At 45.4% G+C, this 22,447-nt stretch overlaps 1 protein-coding gene across 1 annotated transcript; it reads right to left on the bottom strand.

Annotated features, from left to right (window-relative positions):
- Window positions 1-18,419: 18,419 nt before the first annotated feature.
- On the bottom strand, window positions 18,420-21,892 carry LOC126989695 (sulfotransferase 1A1-like). The gene is made up of 7 exons (XM_050848312.1): window positions 21,613-21,892; window positions 21,311-21,456; window positions 20,879-21,080; window positions 20,610-20,736; window positions 19,108-19,274; window positions 18,892-18,997; window positions 18,420-18,691 (listed from the first exon to the last, which is right to left on the bottom strand). Exons 1-7 carry the CDS (start codon window positions 21,778-21,780, stop codon window positions 18,573-18,575), a joined length of 1,035 nt encoding a protein of 344 aa, XP_050704269.1. The 5' UTR covers window positions 21,781-21,892; the 3' UTR covers window positions 18,420-18,572.
- Between the last annotated feature and the right edge of the window lie 555 nt (window positions 21,893-22,447).

The raw sequence follows: 22,447 nt of genomic DNA, 5'->3' as shown, positions 1-22,447 counted from the left end.
TTAGTATGCTCCATCCTGCCCTAACATAGGTTTTAGTTCCACATGATTTTCTGTCTGGTGTTAGTGTGCTCCATCCTGCTCCAATAAAGGTTGTAATTCCACCTCTCCATCTGGTTCTCTGTCTGGTGTTAGTGTGCTCCATCCTGCCCCAACAAAGGTTGTAATTCCAACTCTCCACCTGGTTCTCTGTCTGGAGTTAGTATGCTCCATCCTGCCCTAACAAAGGTTCTAATTCCACCTCTATACATGGTTTTCTATCTGGTGTTAGTGTGCTCCATCCTCCTCCAGAAAATGTTGTAACTCCATCTATCCACCTGGTTCTCTGCCTGGTGTTAGTTTGCTCCATCCTGCCCCAACAAAGGTTATAATTCCATCTCTCCACATGGATCTCCGTCTGCTGTTAGTGGGCTCCATCCTGCCCCAGGAAAGATTGTAATTCCACCTCTCCACCTGTTTCTCTGTCTGGTGTTAGTGTGCTCCATCCTTCTCCAACAAAGGTTGTAATTCCACCTCTCCACCTGATTCTCTATCTGGTGTTAGTGTGCTCTATCCTGCTCTAAGAAAGGTTCTAATTATACCTCTCCACCTGGTTCTCTCTCTGATGTTAGTGTGCTCCATCGTGCTCCAACAAAGGTTGTAATTCCACATCTCCACCTGGTTCTCTGTTTGGTGTTAGTGTTCTCCATCCTGCTCCAACAAAGGTTATAATTCTACCTCTCCACCTGATTCTCTTTTTGGTGTTAGTGTGCTCAATCCTGCCCCAACAAAAGTTGTAATTCCACCTCTCCACCTGGTTCTCTCTCTGGTGTTAGTGTGCCCCTTCCTGCCCCATCAAAGGTTATAATTCCACATCTCCACCTGGTTTTCTGTCTAGAGTTAGTGTGCTCCATTCTGCTTCCCGGTGGGGCCTGATGGTCGGCCCAAGGCTTCTTCAAGGTGGGGACTGATGGTCGGCCCAGCCCGTTCTGGCGCAGGCGAGTGTTTATAGTGGCGCCATCTTGCATTGGCTCATGCTGCCCCCCGGAACTCGTTCTTGATTCCCTTGGACGGCTTCCTCTAGAGTCCGGGTTGATGGGTGGTCTTCAGGACAGCATGTGGGTAGTTTTAAGCCACTCGGCGGTGACTGAAAAACCCGAGTGGTACCGTGGGGATTCGAACCCGCGTCGACCATCACGCGGTGAATGTGGGCCCAGTACGCTACCAGTTCGGCCACCGCCGAATTCTGCTCCATTCTGCTCCAAGAAAGGTTGTAATTCCACCTCTCCACCTGGTTCTCTGTCTGGTGTTAGTGTGCTCCATCCTGCCCCAGGAAAGATTGTAAATCCACCTCTCCACCTTCTTCTCTATCTGGTGTTAGTGTGCTCCATCCTCTCCCAACAAAGGTTGCAATTCCACCTCTCCACCTGGTTCTCTGTCTGGTGTTAGTGTGCTCCATCCTGCCCTAAGAAATGTTGTAATTCGCCCTCTCCACATGGTTCTCTGTCTGGTGTTAGTGTGTTCCATCCTGTCCCAACAAAGCCAATAATTCCATCTCTCCACCTGGTTCTCTGTCTGGTGTTAGTCTGCTCCATCCTGTCCCAACAAAAGTTATAATTCCACCTCTCAACCTGGTTTTCTGGCTGATGTAAGCGTTCTCCATCGTTCCCCAACAAAGGTTATAATTCCACATTTCCACCTGCTTCTATGTCTTGTGTTAGTGTACTCCATCCCCCCCCCAAGAATGTTTATAATTCCACCTCTCCACCTGGTTCTCTGTCTTGAGTTAGTATGCTCCATCCTCCTCAAACAAAGGTTGTAACTCCACCTCTCCACCTGGTTCTCTGTCTGGAGTTAGTATGCTCCATCCTGCCCTAACAAAGGTTTTAATTCCACCTCTCCACCTGATTTTTTGTCTGGTGTTAGTGTGCTCCATCCTGTTCCAATAAAGGTTGTAATTCCACCTCTCCACCTGGTTCTATGTCTTGTGTTAGTGTGCTCCATCCTGCCCTAACAAAGGTTGTAGTTCCTCATCTCCACTTGGTTCTCTGTCTGGTGTTAGTGTGCTCCATCAAGCCCTAACAAACTTTGTAATTCCACATCTCCACCTGGATCACTGTCTGGTGTTAGTGTGCTCCATCCTGCCCTAACAAAGGTTATAATTCCACCTCTCCACCTGGTTATCTGTCTGGTGTTAGTGTGCTCCATCCAGCCCCAACAAATTTTATAACTCCACCTCTCCACCTGGTTCTCTGTCTGGTGTTAGTGTGCTACATCCTGCCCCATAAAAGGTTGCAATTCCTCCTCTCCACCTGGTTCTCGTTCTGGTGTTAGTCTGCTCCATACAGCTCCACCAAAGGTTATAATTCCACCTCTCCACCTGGTTCTCTGTCTGGTGTTAGTGTCCTCCTTCTTGCCCCAGCAAAGTTTATAATTCCACCTCTCCACCTGGTTCTCTGTCTGATGTTAGGGTGCTCCATCCATCCCCAGGAAATTTTATAATTCCACCTTTCCACCTGGTTCTCTGTCTGGTGTTAGTGTTCTCCATCCTGTCCAAGCAAAGATTATAATTCCACCTCTCCACCTGGTTCTCTGTCTGGTGCTAGTGTGCTCCATCATGCCCCAACAAAGGTTATAACTCCACCTCTCCACCTGGTTCTCTGTCTGATGTTAGGGTGCTCCATCCATCCCCAGGAAAGGTTATAATTCCACCTTTCCACCTGGTTCTCTGTCTTTTATTAGTGTGCTCCATCCTGCCTCACGAAAGTTTGTAATTACACCTCTCCACCTGGTTCTCTGTGTGGTGATAGTGTGCTCCATCCTGCCCCAACAAAGGTTATAATTCCACCTCTCCACCTGGTTCTCTGTCTTGTGTTAGTGTGCTCCATCCTGCCCCACAAAGGCTATAATACCACCTCTCCACCAGGTTCTCTATCTGGTGTTAGTGTGCTCCATCCTGCCCCAACAAAGGTTATAATTCTACATCTCCACCTGGTTCTCCGTCTGGTGTTAGTGTGCTCTATCCTGCTCAAACAAATGTTGTAATTCCACCTCCCCACCTGGTTCTCTGTCTGGTGTTACTGTGCTCCATCGTGCCCTAACAAAGGTTGTAACTCCACCTCTCAACGTGGTTCTCTGTCTGGTGTTAGTGAGCTCCATACTGCCCAAACAAATGTTGTAATTCCACCTCTTCACCTGGTTCTCTGTCTGGTGTTAGTGTCCTCCATCCTGCCCTAACAAAGGTTATATTTCCACCTCTCCACCTGGTTCTCTGGCTGGTGTTAGTGTTCTCCATCCAATCCCAACAAATGTTATAATTCCACTTCTCCACCTGGTTCTCTGTCTGATGTTAGTGAGCTCCATTCTGCCCCAACAATGGTTATAATTCCACCTCTCCACCTGGTTCTCTGTCTGGTGTTAGTGAGCTCCATTCTGCCCCAACAATGGTTATGATTCCACCTCTCCACATGGTTCTCTGTCTGGAGCTAGTATGCTCCATCCTGCCCTAACAAAGGTTCTAATTCCACCTCTCCAACTGGTTCTCTGTCTGGTGTTAGTGTGCTCCATCCTTCCCCAACAAAGATTATCATTCCATCTCTCCACCTGGTTCTCCGTCTGGTGTTAGTGGGCTCAATCCTGCCCCAGGAAAGATTGTAATTCCACCTCTCCACCTGTTACTCTGTCTGGTGTTAGTGTGCTTCATCCTGTCCCAACAAAGCCAATAATTCCATCTCTCCACCTGGTTCTCTGTCTGGTGTTAGTGTGCTCTATCCTGCCCTAACAAAGGTTCTAGTTATACCTCTCCACCTGGTTCTCTTTCTGGTGTTAGTGTGCTCCATCCTGCTCCAACAAAGGTTGTAATTCCACCTTTCCACCTGGTTCTCTGTTTGGTGTTAGTGTGCTCCATCCTGCCCCAACAAAGGCTATAATTCCAACTCTTCTCCTGGTTCTCTGTCTGGTGTTAGTGTCCTCCATCCTCCCCTAACAAAGGTTATAACTCCACCTCTCCACCTGGTTCTCTTGCTGGTGTTAGTGTTCTCCATCCAGTCCCAACAAAGGTTGTAATTCCACCTCTCCACCTTTTTTCTTTTTTTTTTCTTTTTTTTTTTACAGCAAAGGAGACAGTTCAAGGGCACACAAAAAGCAAACATTAATAAAAAAAAAAAGCCCGCTACTCACTGCTCGTAAAAAGAATCCAAAGAGGTGGCCGAAAGATAGGTCAGTTTCGGGAGGAGAGGTGTCCTGATACCCTCCTCTTGAAAGAGTTTAAGTCGTAGGCAGGAGGAAATACAGATGAAGGAAGAGTGTTCCAGAGTTTACCAGCGTGAGGGATGAAAGAGTGAAGATGCTGGTTAACTCTTGCATAAGGGGTTTGGACAGTATAGGGATGAGCATGAGTAGAAAGTCGAGTGCAGCGGGGCCGCGGTAGGGGGGGAGGCATGCAGTTAGCAAGTTCAGAAGAGCAGTCAGCGTGGAAATATCGATAGAAGATAGAAAGAGAGGCAACATTGCGGCGGAATTTAAGAGGTAGAAGACTATCAGTATGAGGAGGAGAGCTGATGAGACGAAGAGCCTTAGCCTCCACTCTGTCCAGAAGAGCTGTGTGAGTGGAGCCCCCCCACACATGAGATGCATACTCCATACGAGGGCGGACAAGGCCCTTGTATATGGACAGCAACTGTGCAGGGGAGAAGAACTGGCGGAGACGGTACAGAACGCCCAGCCTCGAGGAAGCTGATTTAGTAAGAGATGAGATATGAAGTTTCCAGTTGAGATTTTGAGTTAAGGATAGACCGAGAATGTTTAGTGTTGAGGAAGGTGATAGCTGGGTGTTGTCAAAGAATAGGGGATAGCTGTTTGGAAGATTGTGTCGAGTGGATAGGTGGAGAAACTGTGTTTTTGAGGCGTTGAAGGACACCAGGTTCTTCTTGCCCCAATCGGAAATAATAGTAAGGTCTGAGGCTAAGCGTTCTGCAGTCTCCAGCCTTGAGTCGTTAAGTTCCTGAAGGGTGGGTCTTCTATTAAAAGAAGTTGAATAATGCAGAGTGGAATCATCGGCGTAGGAATGGATAGGACAGTTCGTTTTGGAAAGAAGATCATCAATGAACAACAGAAAAAGAGTGGGAGATAGGACAGAACCCTGTGGGACACCACTGCTAATAGATTTAGGGGAAGAACAGTGACCGTCTACCACGGCAGAAATAGAACGGTCAGAAAGGAAACTGGAGATAAAGGTACAGAGAGAAGGATAGAAACCGTAGGAGGGTAGTTTAGAAAGCAAAGATTTGTGCCAGACCCTATCAAAAGCTTTTGATATGTCCAGCGCAATAGCAAAAGTTTCACCGAAACGGCTAAGAGAGGATGACCAAGAGTCAGTTAAGAAGGCTAGGAGATCACCAGTAGAACGCCTTGCGGAACCCATACTGGCGATCAGAGAAGGTCAGAAGTGGAAAGGTGCTTTTGAATCTTCCGGTTAAGGATTGATTCAAAAGCTTTAGATAGACAAGAAAGTAAAGCAATAGGACGGTAGTTTGAGGGATTGGAGCGGTCACCCTTCTTAGGTACAGGCTGTATGAAGGCATACTTCCAGCAAGAAGGAAAAGTAGATGTTGACAGGCAGAGGCGAAAGAGTTTGACCAGGCAGGGTGACAGCACGGAGGCACAGTTTTTAAGGACAATAGGAGGCACTCCATCAGGTCCATAAGCCTTCTGAGGATTGAGGCCAGAGAGGGCATAGAAAACATCATTTTGAAGAATCTTTATAACAGGCATAAAGGAGTCAGAGGGGGGATGAGTAGGAGGAATATGCCCAGAATCGTCCAGAGTGGAGTTTTTAGAAAAAGTTTGAGAGAAGAGTTCAGCCTTAGAGATAGATGAGACGGCAGTGTTGCCATCAGGACTGAGGAGTGGAGGGAAAGATGAAGAAGTTAAGTTGGAGGAGATGTTTTTGGCTAGATGCCAGAAGTCACGGGAAGAGTTAGAGAAAGCAAGGTTTTGACATTTTCTATTAATGAAAGAATTTTTGGTTAGTTGGAGAATAGATTTGGCACGATTTCGGGCTGAAATGTAAAGTTCATAATTAGCATTAGTTTGAAGGCTCTGGTACCTTTTGTGAGCTACCTCTCTATCATTGACAGCACGAGAACAAGCGTGATTAAACCAAGGCTTTTTTGCGTGAGGAGTAGAGAAAGAACGAGGAATGTATGCCTCCATTCCAGAGACAATCACCTCTGTGATGCGCTGAGCACACACAGAGGGGTCTCTATCCTGGAAGCAATAATCATTCCACGGGAAATCGGAAAAGTACATCCTCAGGTCGTCCCACCGAGCTGAAGCAAAATGCCAGAAGCATCGCCTCTTCGGTGGGTCCAGAGGGTGTACAGGAGCGATAGGACAGGATGCAGAAATAAGATTGTGATCGGAGGAGCCCAACGGAGAGAACAGTTTGACAGAATAAGCAGAAGGGTTTGAGGTAAGGAAGAGGTCTAGAATGTTGGGCCGATCTCCAAGACGGTCGGGAATACGTGTAGGGTGCTGGACCAACTGCTCTAGGTCGTTGAGGATAGCAAAGTTGTAGGCTTGTTCACCAGGATGGTCAGTGAAAGAGGATGAAAGCCAAAGCTGGTGGTGAACATTGAAATCTCCTAAGATGGAGATTTCAGCGAAGGGAGAGTGGGTCAAGATGTGCTCCACTTTAGAATTCAAATAGTCAAAGAATTTTACATAGTTGGTAGAGTTAGGTGAGAGATAAACAGCACAGATGTATTTAGTAATAGAATGACAGTGAAGTCTTAACCAGATGGTGGAAAATTCAGAAGAGTCAAGTTCGTGGGCACGAGAGCAAGTGATGTCGCTGCGCACGTAGGCGCAACATCCAGCTTTGGATTGAAATTTAGGATAGAGATAGTAGGAGGGAACAGAGTAGAGATTGCTGTCAGTAGCCTCAGAAACCTGTGTTTCGGTAAGGAAGAGAAGGTGAGGTTTAGAGGAGAAGAGATGATGTTCCACAGAATGAAAATTAGAGCGAAAACCGCGAATGTTGCAGAAATTGAGAAGAAAGAGGTTCGAGGAGTTATCAAGACACCTCTCGGGTCGGCAGCCAGAAGGGGAGTCCTCCCTGGGGGAATTTGTGGTCCCCCCCCCCCAGGCGGGGACTCCGAGGCTTGGTGTATGTGCGCCATTTTGAAATTTTAATTTTGAGAAAAGGTGTATATGTTGTGTGAATGTAGTGTGGTGTGGACAAAGAGATGATCTGTCTTTAGAGAGCATGCTGAACTACTCTCCGGTGTTGGTGAGACAATAGGGAAACGGTTAGTGAGGACATAGGAAGGGTCTTTGGAGGGCTTCAGCTCCCTTCTCACCTCCCATATATACCTCACCGGGAGTGGCTTGCGCCCGTTCGGTAGGTGTCTTCCTACCTACTCCAGCCTAGGAGTGTTCTCCATCCTGCCCCAACAAAGGTTGTAATTCCACCTCTCAACCTGGTTCTCTGTCTGGTGTTAGTGTGCTCTATCCTGCCCTAACAAAGGATATAATTCCACCTCTCCACCTGGTTTTCTGTCTGGTGTTGATGTGCTCCATCCAGCCCCAACAAATGTTGTCATTCCACCTCTCCACCTGGTTCCCTATCTGGTGTTAGGGTGCTCCATCCTGCCCTAACAAAAGTTCTAATTTTAACTCTCCACCTGGTTTTCTGTCTTGTGTTACTGTGCTACATCCTGCTCCAACAAAAGTTGTGATTCCACATCTCCACCTGGTTCTCTGTCTGATGTTAGTGTGCTCCATCCTGCCCCAACAAAACCTATAATTCTACTTCTCCACCTGGTTCTCTGTCTGGTGTTAGTGTGCTCCATCCTACCCCAACAAAGGATATACTTCCACCTTTCCATTTGGTTCTCTGTCTGGTGTTAGTGTGCTCCATGCTGCCCCACTAAAGCTTATAATTCCACCTCTCCACCTGGTCCTCGGGCTAGTGTTAGTGTTCTCCATCCTCCCCAACAAATGTTATCATTCCACCTCTCCACCTGGTTCTCCGTCTGGTGTTAGTGGGGTCCACCCTGACCCATGAAAGATTGTAATTCCACCTCTCCACATGGCTCTCTGTCTGGTGTTAGTGTGCTCCATCCTGCCCCAACAGAGGTTATAATTCCAACTCTTCTCCTGGTTCTCTGTCTGGTGTTAGTGTGCTCCATCCTACCCCATCTATGGTTGTAATTCCACCTCTCCACCTGGTTCTCTATCTTGTGTTAGTGATCTCCTTCCTACACTAACAAAGGTTCTAATTCCACCTCTCCACCTTGTTCTCTCTCTGGTGTTAGTTTGCTTCATCCTTCTTCAATAAAGGCTGTAATTCCACCTCTCCACCTGGTTCTCTGTCTGGAGTTAGTGTGCTCCATCCTGCTCCAACAAAGGTTGTAATTCCACCTCTCCTCCTGGTTCTCTGTCTGGTGTTAGTGTGCTCCATCCTGCCCCAACAAAGCCTGTAATTCCACCTCTCCACCTGGTTCTCTTTCTGGTTTTAGTGTGCTCCATCCTGCCCCAATAAACTTTATAATTCCACCTCTCCACCTGGTTCTCTATTTGGTGTTAGTGTGCTCCATCCTGCCCCAACACAGGCTATAATTCCACCTCTCCACCTGGTTCTTTGTCTTGTGTTACTGTGCTCCATCCAGCCCCAGAAAAGGTTATAATTCCACCTCTCCACCTGGTTCTTTTCCTGGTGTTAGTGTGCTCCATCCCTGTTGGTGATTGCGAGTGTTCTAAGTGCTAATCGGTTCACGGATAGAGAAAGTCATATCCCCCAGGGTTAATTTATTGGAGCAAACATACACAGGTCGTTGACACGGACAAGACACTAAAAAAAGGTTTTTGTGTGTGTATGCGTTTATGTGAATGTTGTTTGTGTAGGTTAACATTTAAGTGTTGGTGTATGTGTAAAACAATGTGTAACGGTGGACAACAAAAGGACATAAACGGAGTGTAGAGGATAAACGAGTACAATGAAAGTTAAACATGAAGACGCGACATACACAAGGAGTAAAGGATCGACGATGAACATTTAATATGAAAACACTGAGAATCTTAGTCTGTGCTTCCACCGCCCGATTTTCTGTTTTCACTGGAGGAGAGCACGCGACCGATTGAGCGATGGCTGCTACACCCCAAAAAGGTTACAATTTCACTTCTCCACCTGGTTCTCTGCCTGGTGTTAGTGTGCTCAATCCTTCCCCTACAAAGGTTATAATTCCACTTCTCCACCTGGCTCTCTGTCTGGTGTTAGTGTGCTCCATCCTGCCCCTACAAAGGTTGTAATTCCGCCTCTCCACCTGGTTCTCTGTCTGGTGTTATTGTGCTCCATCCTTTCCGAACAAAGATTGTAATTCCACCTCTCCACCTGGTTCTCTGTCTGGTGTTAGTGGGCTCCTTCCTGCCCTGGCAAAGGTTATAATTCCACCTCTCCACCTGGTTCTCTGTCTGGTGTTAGAGTGCTCCATCCTGCCCCAACAAAGGTTCTAATTCCACCTCTCCAACTGCTTCTCTGACTGGTGTTAGTGTGCTCCATCCTGCCCCAGGAAAGGTTGTAATTCCACCTCTCCAACTGGTTCTCTGTCTGGTGTTAGTGTGTTCCATCCTGCCCCAACAAAAATTGTAGCACCAACTCTCCACCTGTTTCTCTGTTTGGTGTTAGTGTGCTCCATTCTGCCCTAAAGAAGGCTGTAATTCCACCTCTCCACCTGGTTCTCTCTCTGGTGTTAGTGTGCTCCATCCTTCCCTAACAAAGGTTATAATTCCACCTTTCCACCTAGATCTCTGGCTGTTATTAGTGTTCTCCATCCAGCCCTAACAGAGGTTATAATTCCACCTCTACACCTGGCTCTCTGTCTTGTGTTAGTGTGCTCCATCCTGCCCCAAGAAGGGTTATAATTCCACCTCTCCAACTTGTTTTCTGTCTGGTGTTAGTGTGCTCCATCCTGCCCCAGGAAAGGTTGTAATTCCACCTCTCCACCTTGTTATCTGTCTGGTGTTAGTGTGCTCCATCCTGCCCCAACAAAGGTTTTAATTCCACCTCTCCACCTGGTTATCTGTCTGGTGTTAGTGTGCTCCATCCTGTCCCAGGAAAGGTTGTAATTCCACCTCTCCACCTTGTTATCTGTCTGATGTTAGTGTGCTCCATCCTGCCCCAACAAAGGTTTTAATTCCACCTCTCCACCTGGTTCTCTGTCTGGTGTTAGTGTGCTCCATCCTTCCCCAACAAAGGTTATGATTCCACCTCTCCACCTTGTTCTCTGTCTGGTGTTAGTGTGCTCCATCCTGCTCCAATAAAGGTTTTAATTCAATATCTCCACCTGGTTTTCTGTCTGCCCTAACAAAGCGTATAATTCCACCTCTCAATCTGGTTCTCAGTCTGTTGTTAGTGTCCTCAATCCTGCCCCAACAAAGGCTATAATTCCATTTCTCCACATGGTTCTCTGTCTGGTGTTAGTGTGCTCCATCCTGCCCCAGGAAAGGTTATAAATCCACCGCTCCACTTGGTTCTTTGTCTGGTGTTAGTGTGCTCCATCCTGACCCAACAAAAGTTACAATTCCACCTCTCCACCTGGTTCTCTGTCTGGTGTTAGTGTGCTCCATACTACCGCAACAATGGTTATAATTCAAGCTTTTCACTTGGTTCTCTGTCTGGTGTTAGTGTGCTCCATGCTGCCCCACCAAAGCTTGTAATTCCACCTCTCCACCTGGTTCTCTGGCTAGTGTTAGTGTGCTCCATCCTGCCCCAATAAAGGTTATCATTCCACCTCTCCACCTGGTTCTCTGTCTGGTGTTAGTGTGCTCCATCCTACCCCAACAAAAGTTATAATTCCACCTCTCCACCTGGTTCTCTGTCTGGTGTTAGTGTGCTTCATCCTGCCCCAACAAAAGTTATAATTCCACCTCTTCACCTGGTTCTCTGTCTGGTGCTAGTGTGCTCCGTCCTGCCCCAACAAAGGTTGTAATTCCACCTCTCCACCTGGTTCTCTGTCTGGTGTTAGTGTGGTCCATCCTGCCCCAACAAAGGTTCTAATTCCACCTCTCCACCTTGTTCTCTCTCTGGTGTTAGTTTGCTCAATCCTTCTCCAAGAAAGGTTGTAATTCCACCTCTCCTCCTGGTTCTCTGTCTAGTGTTAGTGTGCTCCATCCTGCCCCAACAAAGCCTATAATTCCACCTCTCCAACAGGTTCTCTTTCTGATGTTAGTGTGCTCAATCTTTCCCCTTCAAAGGTTATAATTCCACTTCTCCACCTGGTTCTCTTCATAGTGTTAGTGTGCTCCTTCCTGCCCCAACAAAGGTTGTAATTCCACCTCTCCACCAGGTTCTATGTCTGGTGTTAGTGTGCTCCATCCTTCCCTAACAAAGGTTATAATTCCACATCTCCACCTAGTTCTTTGACTGTTGTTAGTGCTCTCCATCCAGCCCTAACAAAGGTTATAATTCCACCTCACCACCTGGTTCTCAGTCTTGTGTTAGTGTGCTCCATCCTGCCCCAACAAAGGTTATAATTCCACCTCTTCACCTGGTTCTCTGTCTTCTGTTAATGTGCTCCATCCTGCCCCAACAAAGGTTATAATTCCACCTCTCCACCTGGGTCTCTGTCTGGTGTTAGTGTGCTCCATCCTGCCCCAACAAAGGTTATAATTCAACCTCTCCACCTGGTTCACTGTCTGGTGTTAGTGTGCTCCATCCTGCTTCAACAAAGGTTATAATTCCACCTCTCCACCTAGTTCTTTGTCTGGTGTTAGTGTACTCCATCCTGCCCTAACAAAGGTTCTAATTCCACCTCTCCACTTTGTTCTCTCTCTGGTGTTAGTTTGCTCCATCCTGCCCCAGCAAAAGGTTGTAATTCCACCTCTCCACCTGGTTCTCTATCTGGTATTAGTGTGCTCCATCCTGCTTCAACAAAGGCTGTAATTCCACCTCTCCACCTGGTTCTCTATCTGGTGTTAGTGTGCTCCATCCTGCCCTAACAATGGTTCTAATTCCACCTCTCGACCTTGTTCTCTCTCTGGTGTTAGTGTGCTCCATCCTGCCCCAACAAAGGTTGTAATTCCACCTCTCTACCTGGTTCTCTATCTGGTGTTAGTGTGCTCCATCCTGCCCTAACATAGGTTCTAATTTTACCTCTCCACCAGATTCTCAATCTGGTGTTAGTGTGCTCCATCCTGCTTTAAGAAAGGCTGCAATTCCACCTCTCCACCTGGTTCTCTGTTTGGTGTTAGTGTGCTCCATCCTGCTCCAACAAAGGTTATAACTCCACCTCTCCACCTGGTTCTCTGTCTGGTGTTAGTGTGCTCCATCCTGCCCTGGCAAAGGTTATAACTCCACCTCTCCACCTGGTTCTCTGTCTGGTGTTAGTGGGCTCCATCCTGCCCTGGCAAAGGTTATAACTCCACCTCTCCACCTGGTTCTCTGTCTGGTGTTAGTGTGCTCCATCCTTCCCTGGTAAAGGTTATAACTCCACATCTCCACTTGGTTCTCTGTCTGGTGTTAGTGGGCTCCATCCTGCCCTGGCAAAGGTTATAATTCCACCTCTCCACCTTTTTCTCTGTCTGGTGTTAGTGTGCTCCATCCAGCTCCAACAAAGGTTATAATTCCACCTCTCCACCTGGTTCTCTGTCTGGTGTCAGTGTGCTCCATCCAGCTCCAACAAAGGTTATAATTCCACCTCTCCACCTGGTTCTGTATCATGTGTTAGTGTGCTCCATCCTGCCCTAACAAAGGTTCTAATTCCACCTCTCCACCTGGTTCTGTATATGGTGTTAGTCTGCTCAATCCTGCCCTAACAGAGGTTCTAGTTTCCTGGAGTTGAGGGAGGGGTAGTAAGGGCTAATCCTCTAGGGGATTTGTAGTGAGGAGGAGCAGAAAGGGGGTGAGGTGAACGATGGTAGGGGGGGCTTATGTGAGGTGAGGGAAAGGGGGGTAGGAAGGGTTAATCCTCTAGGGGATTTGTAGTGAGGAGGAGCAGAAAGGGGGTGAGGTGAACGAGGGTGGGGGGGGGGCTTAGGTGAGGTGAGGGAAAGGGGGTTGGAAGGGTTAATCCTCTAGGGGATTTAAAGAGGGTGTATTGAGGAGGAGCAGATTGCATCCTCAGGGGTATTGAATGGGTGAGGTGTCGGCAAGCACAACGCAAAAAACACTCGAGAAAAACACGAGAAACTCACGCAAGAACACCCGACACACCCAAATCACATGTGAAAACACTCGGCAACACAAGAACACACTCGAAGCACACGAGAAACACTCAGAAACTCAAGCACAACCACAAGATTCAACACCCCAAGTCACTTGCAAAAACACCGGAAACACAACAACACACTCGAAACACTCTGAAACCCCCGTAGAACACTCGGACACACAGTCAAATCACACGCAAAAACACCGAAAACACAATAACACACTCGAAACACTCTGAAACCCCCGCAGAACACTCGGCCACACAGCCAAATCACACGCAAAAAACACCGGAAACACAACAACACACTCGAAATACTCTGAAACCCCCGCAGAACACTCGGACACACAGCCAAATCACAAGCAAAAACACCGAAAACACAAAAACACACTCGAAACACTCTGAAACCCACGCAGAAACACCCGGAAACACAGCCAAATCACACGTAAAAACACTCAACAACACACTCGAAACACACGCAGGTAAATCACAGGCAACAGGCAGCAAGGTTGTGCACGATCGCAGCGCGGTTCTCACTCCCGTTTCTCAGCAGAGCAGAGCAGCGCGACCAGTCTGAACGAGGGCAGTGAGCTGAGAGAGAGAGAGAGAGAGAGAGAGAGAGAGAGAGAGAGAGAGAGAGAGAGAGAGAGAGAGAGAGAGAGAGAGAGAGAGAGAGAGAGAGAGAGAGAGAGATTTACATAGAAAATCAGACCACAAAGACCCCATGGTCCAGACTAGGTGGTCTGTCCTTAAACCTAAGTGATTTTACATTAATCAGATGGCTCCAAAACGTTGCTTTTCTACTCTAGTTAATATTAAGTTGAAGGAAGTGACGGTCGAGCTTGTTTTTAAAGGAGTCAATCGTGTTACACTGGACCACTGATGGTGGGAGCTTATTCCATTCTCGCACTACAACGTTGGTGAAGAAATATTTGGTGCAGTCTGAATTTACTTGTCTACATTTGAGTTTTGTGCCATTGTTCCTCGTTCGCATAGTGTCATCGATCATAAACAGTTTTGTTCTGTCTACATTCGTGAAACCATTAAGTATTTTAAAACATTCGATCAGTTTTCCTCGGAGGCGACGTTTTTCAAGAGAGAACATGTTAAGGGTGGAAAGCCTTTCTTCGTAGGATTTGTTAAGCAAGGAAGGGATCATTTTTGTTGCTCGACGCTGAACACCTTCTAGTTTAGCAATGTCCTTTGCATGGTGGGGAGACCAAAACTGTACCGCATATTCCAAGTGGGGTCTGACTAAACTATTGTAGAGCGGAAGTATTACATCTTTATTCTTGAATAAAAAGTTTCTTTTAATGAAGCCCAACATTCTGTTCGCTTTATTTGCTGCATCGATGCATTGATGTGAGAATTTGAGGTTTGACGCGATTTTAATCTCCAGGTCCTTAACGCAATGAACGCTTGTGAGTTTAACGCCGAGTATTTCGTAATCGAACTTCTTATTTTTTGTTCCAACATGAAGGACCTGGCACTTGTCTACGTTAAAGGGCATCTCCCATTTATCCGACCAAGCTGAAATTTTGTGCAAATCCTCTTGGAGGCTTTGCCTGTCTTCGTCAGTGAGAACCGAGTTACCAATCTTTGTGTCGTCTGCAAATTTACTAATGCGATTATTGAGTCCAACATTCACGTCGTTGATGTAAATAATGAAGAGCACTGGGCCAAGAACCGAGCCCTGAGGGACGCCACTAGTGACCGGCGCCCACTCTGAGTTAAATCCATCAATCACAACTCTTTGTTGTCTGTTGCTCGACCAATTCGCGATCCATTGGTTTACTTGACCGTCAATGCCTATTTGCTTTAATTTATAAAGTAATTTATGATGTGGGACTTTATCAAACGCTTTCTGGAAATCAAGATAGACTACGTCCACTGATTTGGTTACGTCATAAATTGAGAACAGATCGTAATAAAAGGTCAGTAGGTTTGACAGGCAGGATCTTTTGTTACGGAAGCCATGTTGTGAATCCCCAATTAATGAGTGGCTTTCGAGGTAACTCACAATTTTGTCTCTAATTATGCTCTCGAGTAGCTTACCTACAATTGAAGTTAGACTAATGGGTCGGTAGTTACCTGGTATTTTTTTGTCTCCTTTCTTAAAAATCGGTGTCACGTTAGCCTTTTTCCAATCCGAAGGGACGATGCCTTGTCGCAAGGACATATTGAATACGGTAGTGAGGGAGGAGAGTATTTCGCTCTTTGTTTCTTTAAGCAGTATAGGATATACTTTGTCGGGTCCGGGACTTTTATTTGTTTTAAGTGAATGGAGAGCTTTAAGGACTTCATCGGTTGTTATTTCAAAATTAGACAATTTATGCTCGAGATTTACAATAGTACTGGTGTTGGTGGTAGCGAGAGGAAGACTGTTAGTAGTAAACACCGAGGAAAAGTAATTGTTTAAGAGGTTTGCAATGTGTTGGCTGTCAGTCACTAGTGCACCGTCGCTGTTTATTAAAGGTCCAATACCACTTTTGATCGCCTTTCTGTTGTTTATATAACTGAAGAAAGATTTCGGATTATTTTTACAGTTGGCTGCAATATTTTCTTCATATCTACGCTTTGCCTGACCTACTAGTCTCTTTACTCGTCGCCTGGCATCATTATAAAGTCTAATGTTTTCGGGCGTGCTTTGTTCTTTCTTAAAATTGTAAAACAATTTTCTTTCATTGACTGATTGTTTAATTTCGCTATTAAACCACGGTGGGCTTTTATTAGTGTTAATTTGCCTCTCGCACAAGGGGACGAATGTGTTCTGCTGAGTGAGTAAGTGATTTTTAAGGCTTAGCCAGGCTTCGTCTACGTTGCCGTCATCTGATAGTTGTATTTCTGTTAGTTTTTGTCGGATTTCTACGAAGTTAGCTCTTTTGAAATTGGGCACCTTTACTTTATTTTCAGTCACTGATGATTGAGCTCTAATGTCGACGCGCACTAATTTATGATCGCAAGTACCGAGGTGTTCTCCTACCGTGACACTACTGACTAGGTTATCTTGGGTCGTTATAACAAGGTCGAGTATATTATTTTGTCGAGTTGGCTCAGAAACCATTTGGCTTAGATAATTTTCTTCTAGAAATTCGATCATTCTATGTGACTCGCTTTCTGTACCTGACAGTGTCGCCCAGTCGATATGGGGGAGGTTAAAGTCTCCTAATATCAGTGAGTCGTTGTTATTAAGTGACTGCCTTAAGACGCTGTACATTTCAAGGTCGTCATCGAGTGATTGCCCGGGAGGTCTGTAGGTGACAGATATATTTAAATTGACTTTTGCAATGTTTACTCGCACGCACAAATGTTCAACTTTACTGTTTCCCGGTGTTTTGTCGGTGGGTTGCAAATAGCTGTTGACATAAAGGGCGACGCCACCCCCTCTACGGTTTACACGATCTTTGTTGAAGAGTCTGTAGCCATCTATGTTGTATTCGGAACTTAAATCAATATTTGTGGTGTCGATAAATGTTTCGGTTATAGCAATTATGTCAAAATTTTCTGTTAGAGCAAGACATCTCAGTTCATCAAATTTGTTTGTGTTGCTTAGGCTACGCCTAAGAAGAGAGAGAGAGAGAGAGAGAGAGAGAGAGAGAGAGAGAGAGATATGGGGGAGGGGAGGGGGCAGACAGACACACTACGAGAGGGCCTTGGACAGACAGTCGTAGAAGGGTGGGGTCAAATATTCCCACAGAATGGAGATAACGCAATATAAATATGAAAAAAACGTTGAAGCAGAAGGCAAATGAAAAAAAAAATCAACCTAACAAAAAGTTCAAGGAAACAAAACAACAGGGTTGGCAATGAATAAATCAAATTGATTTAATCAAATAATTATATCATTGACTTTTTTACTAAAAAAAAAAAATCATGGTTTATATATATATATATATATATATATATATATATATATATATATATATATATATATATATATATATATATATATATATATACATATATATATATATATATATATATATATATATATATATATATATATATATATATATATATATATATATATATATATATATATATATATATATTGGACTAAAAGTATTCCATAAGTTAAATGATTTGCTCCAAAGATGGTAAAGTAAAACAACCTATTCATGTGCAATGATTCATTTATTCTCTTCAAGGTATATACCAAAAAAAAAATCATACATTATTATATTCTCTTGCTCTAATGTTGCCAACTTGCCATATGTTTTTTACTAGGTAAAATTTCAGCCTCCCTTAGTCTTTACTAACTTGGAAGGCAATGTATCATAATAATAACCAAGGTTAGCAACCAAACAGTAACAGAATAAAAGTAGATATTCTTCTGTATGGTAATAATATAATATGCAGTCATGATAATGACAACTTCAGGCAACTCTATCTGTCCTAAACCTGGTTCTGTACCAACTACAAACAAGTATTGAACAAGTATGTATCCTTGACTGTGCTCAGACTTACAGGCCCTAAACCTAAACTAACCTATGGAGACTTTCAAATCACTCAGCAGGATATATATATATATATATATATATATATATATATATATATATATATATATATATATATATATATATATATATATATATATATATATATATATATATATATATATATATATATATATATATAAAGCATAAAATAAAAAAAAACCGATTTTTTTATTTTATTATTTTTTTTTAAATAATCAAAAAAATCACCAACCCTGCATAACAAGCATCTGGTTGGCTCACACCTTCAGCTGAACACCACAATGACGTAAACAGAGCACTGGTTTAACCTTTACTCAGTAGTAAACAGGTTTCAAGACACTAATTTTTTTTTTTTTTTTTTTTTTTTTTTTGCCTATTGCGCCGGTAGGCATCTTCCCGGTGGGGCCTGATGGTCGGCCCAAGGCTTCTTCCAGGTGGGGCCTGATGGTCGGCCCAGCCCGTTCTGGCGCAGGCGAGTGTTTAGAGTGGCGCCATCTTGCATTGGCTCATGCTGCCCCCCGGAACTCGTACTTGATTCGCTTGGACGGCTTCCTCTAGAGTCCGGGTTGATGGGTGGTCTTCAGGACAGCATGTGGGTAGTTTTAAGCCACTCGGCGGTGACCGAAAAATCCGAGTGGTAGCGTGAGGATTCGAACCCGCGTCGTCCATCACGCGGCGAATGTGGGTCCAGTACGCTATCACTTCGGCCACCGCCTACCCTAAATATTGCTGTCGACATATAAATTTTGTGGAACATTGCTGGAATTAACATTAATAGTAAAAAAAAAAAAAAAAAGCAGTTTTTTTGGAATGCTGAATTCTGCACTACAAATCTGAAAACTAAAAGAGTGCACCCACATACTACTTCACACGAGTGAGCGAAAGAGTGGCTGGCGCCGCGCCAAGGCGAGGCTCACTCCGCCAGGGCCCAGCTCAGGCTCAGGTCGCTGCCGGCCAGGTTTTTCTTAATCCATTGGTCAAACTCCTTCTGCATCTCCGGCGAGAAGTGGTTCTTCCAGTCACCCGTCGTGCCTGCAACACCAGAGCCTTGAAACAGTTGGGCCTACGCGATTACCAGCGGGAACACCCGACTGATACACCAGGAACAGACAAACCTAGAGAAAGCGGTCTCTTCAGCCCCATACTTTGACCTCCAAAAATAGAAATAATATTCGTATAACATACACAAGGGAACAGAGAGATGGCCGGGGAATGTCTACGGCAATGCTCACCCTTTCGGAAGAATCTGACTTCGTTGTCATCTTTCTTGTCGAACACTTGGTCTGTGATTGGCTCTCCTCGGGACTTCATGGCCGAGAAGGAGGTGTGTCGCGCCACCTGAGGGAAGAGCTGTGAGTGTGTGCCGCGACATACACAACAACAAACATCAGTGCTGCAGTAAAGACCTCGAGACCCTTCCCACAGCCGGACCTCCGCCAAGCACTCACATTCTCGAGGGACTCCTGGCTCAGCCCTGTTCCCAGGAACTCGTTGATCCTTCCCAGCTCTTTCATGATGTCGGCCTTCATATCCTCGTAGAAGAGGAAGAGCAGGTTAGGGTGGTGCCTCTTCCCCCACGCCTCCTTCACGTGGGGCCAGTAGGGGCAATAAAGAGCTGAAAGGATTTGTGTGCATTCACGGTCAAGTAGTTTCAAACGTCTTTAGGTTAAGATTTTCTCAACAAAAAGGGGAAGAGCTATTCTTAGAGATAAGTCTAGGAAGCGAGTGGCAAAACAATAATTCGTCACCCTTGAAACCAAAGTAAGGGTGAATCAGAGCGTGGCTTTGTGACAGGATGCAGGTCGTAAGTAGACGGAGAAAAATCAGAGTCCAATACATCAGGAATCACGATGATAAGATCAGACAACATGACTGACTCAGGGCCGCTTTCACTGTCATTTTGTTTGTTTTGATCGTTACCAATGGCGGTGATCGCCGCTATAGAATTTCCACGTGAAACTGGCCGATGGGGTATACGCTGCTGCGGGGTTAGCCTAGCCCCGCACCTTGGCACACACACTCAACATCTCTCGCTTCCTCTACAGCCACCACTACCCCATAGGCCAGTTTCACGTGGAAAACTATAGCGTTGATCGCCGATATTGGTAACGATCAATACAAACAAAGTGACTGTGAAAGCGGCCCTGAGGTCTTGCGGAAGTTGACTTAACGACACGCATTACTGGCCCAGTAAATAGTTAAGTTCAACAACGACGAATGCAGTAAGTGTAAGAAGAACTACATCCGTAGAAAGTGCATAATCAATCTTTTACATCTGTCATTCCAGCTGCCAAATGCATTTTGTTTTGCGTGTGGGCTCTGGCCTCCAACCCGAGAGTCACTGAACCACCACCGTGCATTTAAGAGTTACAGTTCGATGTTTTATACATCGAGGTAACAGGAATAGAAAACGTATCCTGGCACTGCTACTTAAAGGTGTGCTCTTATTGCACTGAAAGAAATATTTTACCTCGAATCAATACAGAGCAGCATTACCAAAATTACACCATGGCATTGAGCCTTGGCGGACAGAGAAAGGCAGAGGAAGCACAATACATTCATTATGCGTTAGGAAGTAGTTTCGAGGTGATTGAAGTGAATTATATGACAGATTTGAATGATACGATTCAAATGGAAATTGGAATAAGCTTAACAAAACAATGAGAGGGATCTAGATAAGTTCTAACACTAAAAATAAAGCTAAGGACACTTAGAAATGGGCATAACATGCATACCAGACTCAGGCAGGATACTGGCAAAACTTTTCCACGGGTAGAGTCGTGGGTGGGTGGAGCAACTTAATCAGATATACACTTGATGCAAATACGACTCAAATTATAAATGAAAAATATTTATATATTAAGTATAGACAGAAGTAAAGAAAAATAGAAAATGGATGGATAGACATAAAACATACGTATAACACGTAATAATAAAAAAAATCACTAACTTTTGTTGTTCATGATGTCTTTGAAATACTCCTCCTTTTCGCTCTCGAACTCGAACACTTTAAACATTTTGAAGTTGTTGAACAGCGAGATAGCCATGTCCTTGGGGTTCCGGGTCACGTACACAACCTGTGCGGACAGCGGTTTAATACGTCCCAAGAGCTGGCCTGTGGCTTGCCTCAAAACAAATGTCTCAGGTTTTTTTTGGGGGGGATTATTTAAACATTTCACAATATAAACTTTTTTTTTAATACGAATGACCGTCGCTGACCTTTACTCTGTCGAGGACGTCCTTGGGCATGAGGGTGAACGGGTAGTGGCTCTTCAGGATGCGGGGACTGGGCTCTGCGTCTGCCAGGTGGAGGGTTACACCTTCCTTCTCGTTCTTGCCCGGACACTGTTCCCTAAACTTTTTTTGGTAGGATTCCGGCGCCTTGCCGCCTAATGTCTTCGGATCAAACATCATGTCCAGGCTAGAAAGAGATGGAAGCACGATAATATAGGGGACAATATATTGAAGAAAATCCGAGGGCATTTTCTTAAATATATTGTCTTACAGTTTACATGCCTCACTTGAAAATATACATGGAGGCCGCCATAGGCCTTCACATGTTAGCTATTCAGAACTCTATATTTAGCGCTGCTTTTCCCAACCATAAGTCTCCCTCACCTGTCCCCGAAACCTTTACCTGTACCCACACACCTGATTTCCGGCGAGCGCAGCCACAGTGATTCCTGTGCCTTGGGGTTGTCCAGCTTGGGGTTGTGCACCATCGTCCAGATGATCTCCTGCATCCAAGAGGTGCCGGACTTGGGGAAGGTCGTGATCAGGACGTCGTCAGGTCGGAACTAGAGTGAAGGACGCCATATGTTGGTGTGAGGGACTCAACGTGACGGGGGCGAGATCGGATGTTATGACGGACACCAATGATTGATGAATGAGTGGCCTACATGAGGGAAGGTAAAGTGGATGCATGCATACACGAGGAATGCGTGGGTGTGTACCTCCATGTTGTATATCCTGTCAAGGAAGGTGGGCGCCGTGCCGGGGTACACCCATCCCTCGGGCTTGAGGCGGACTATTCCGTGTACGAAATTATTGAAGCCAATCGCCTTCTGCTCCTCCTTGGTGAGTTCCTCCACCTCGTGTCCGCTCAACAGCTGCTTGCTCATGGTGGCCAGGCAGAAGACTTCTCGAGCTGGTCGTCGCTTGTGTCACGTCAGGTATCCGCGGCGGCCGTCAGGGAACTGTGCCTCCGTTGTGCTGTGGATCGGTTACTACCTCGGAATATATCTTGGAGGAAAAATACATGGAGTGGCCTTCAGCGGGTCGCTCTTCACTGTGATTGTGAGGTGAAGGAAGGGGGGGGTGAGGGTTATGGTGGGCAGAGAGAGAGAGAGAGAGAGAGAGAGAGAGAGAGAGAGAGAGAGAGAGAGAGAGAGAGAGTATTACATAGATAACCAGACCACACAGGCCCTAAGGCCCAAACTAGGTGGTCCGTCCTAAACCTAAGTGACAGTTGTTATGCGGCCACCATGGCGTTGAAACTGACCTAGTGAACATTGAGATGGAGGAGATAGCGGTCATGATTATTCTTAAACGATGCAATCGAGTTACACTGCACCACTGATGGTGGTAATCTGTTCCAATCTCCAACGATACCATTAGTGAAGAAAAATTTTGTGCAATCTGAATAAACTTGTCTGCATCTGAGTTTAGCGCCATTATTTCTCGTTTGCGTCGAATCATCCATCACAAACAGCTTGGTCGGATCCACGCTGATAAAACCGTTAAGTATTTTAAAGCACTCGATCAGTTTTCCTCTGAGGCGGCGTTTTT

Source organism: Eriocheir sinensis, chromosome 6 (assembly GCF_024679095.1).
Source record: "Eriocheir sinensis breed Jianghai 21 chromosome 6, ASM2467909v1, whole genome shotgun sequence".
Classification (NCBI taxonomy): Eukaryota; Metazoa; Arthropoda; class Malacostraca; order Decapoda; family Varunidae; genus Eriocheir; species Eriocheir sinensis.
Note: the sequence above shows the minus strand (reverse complement) of the source record. Positions and strands in the feature narration are given on the sequence as shown.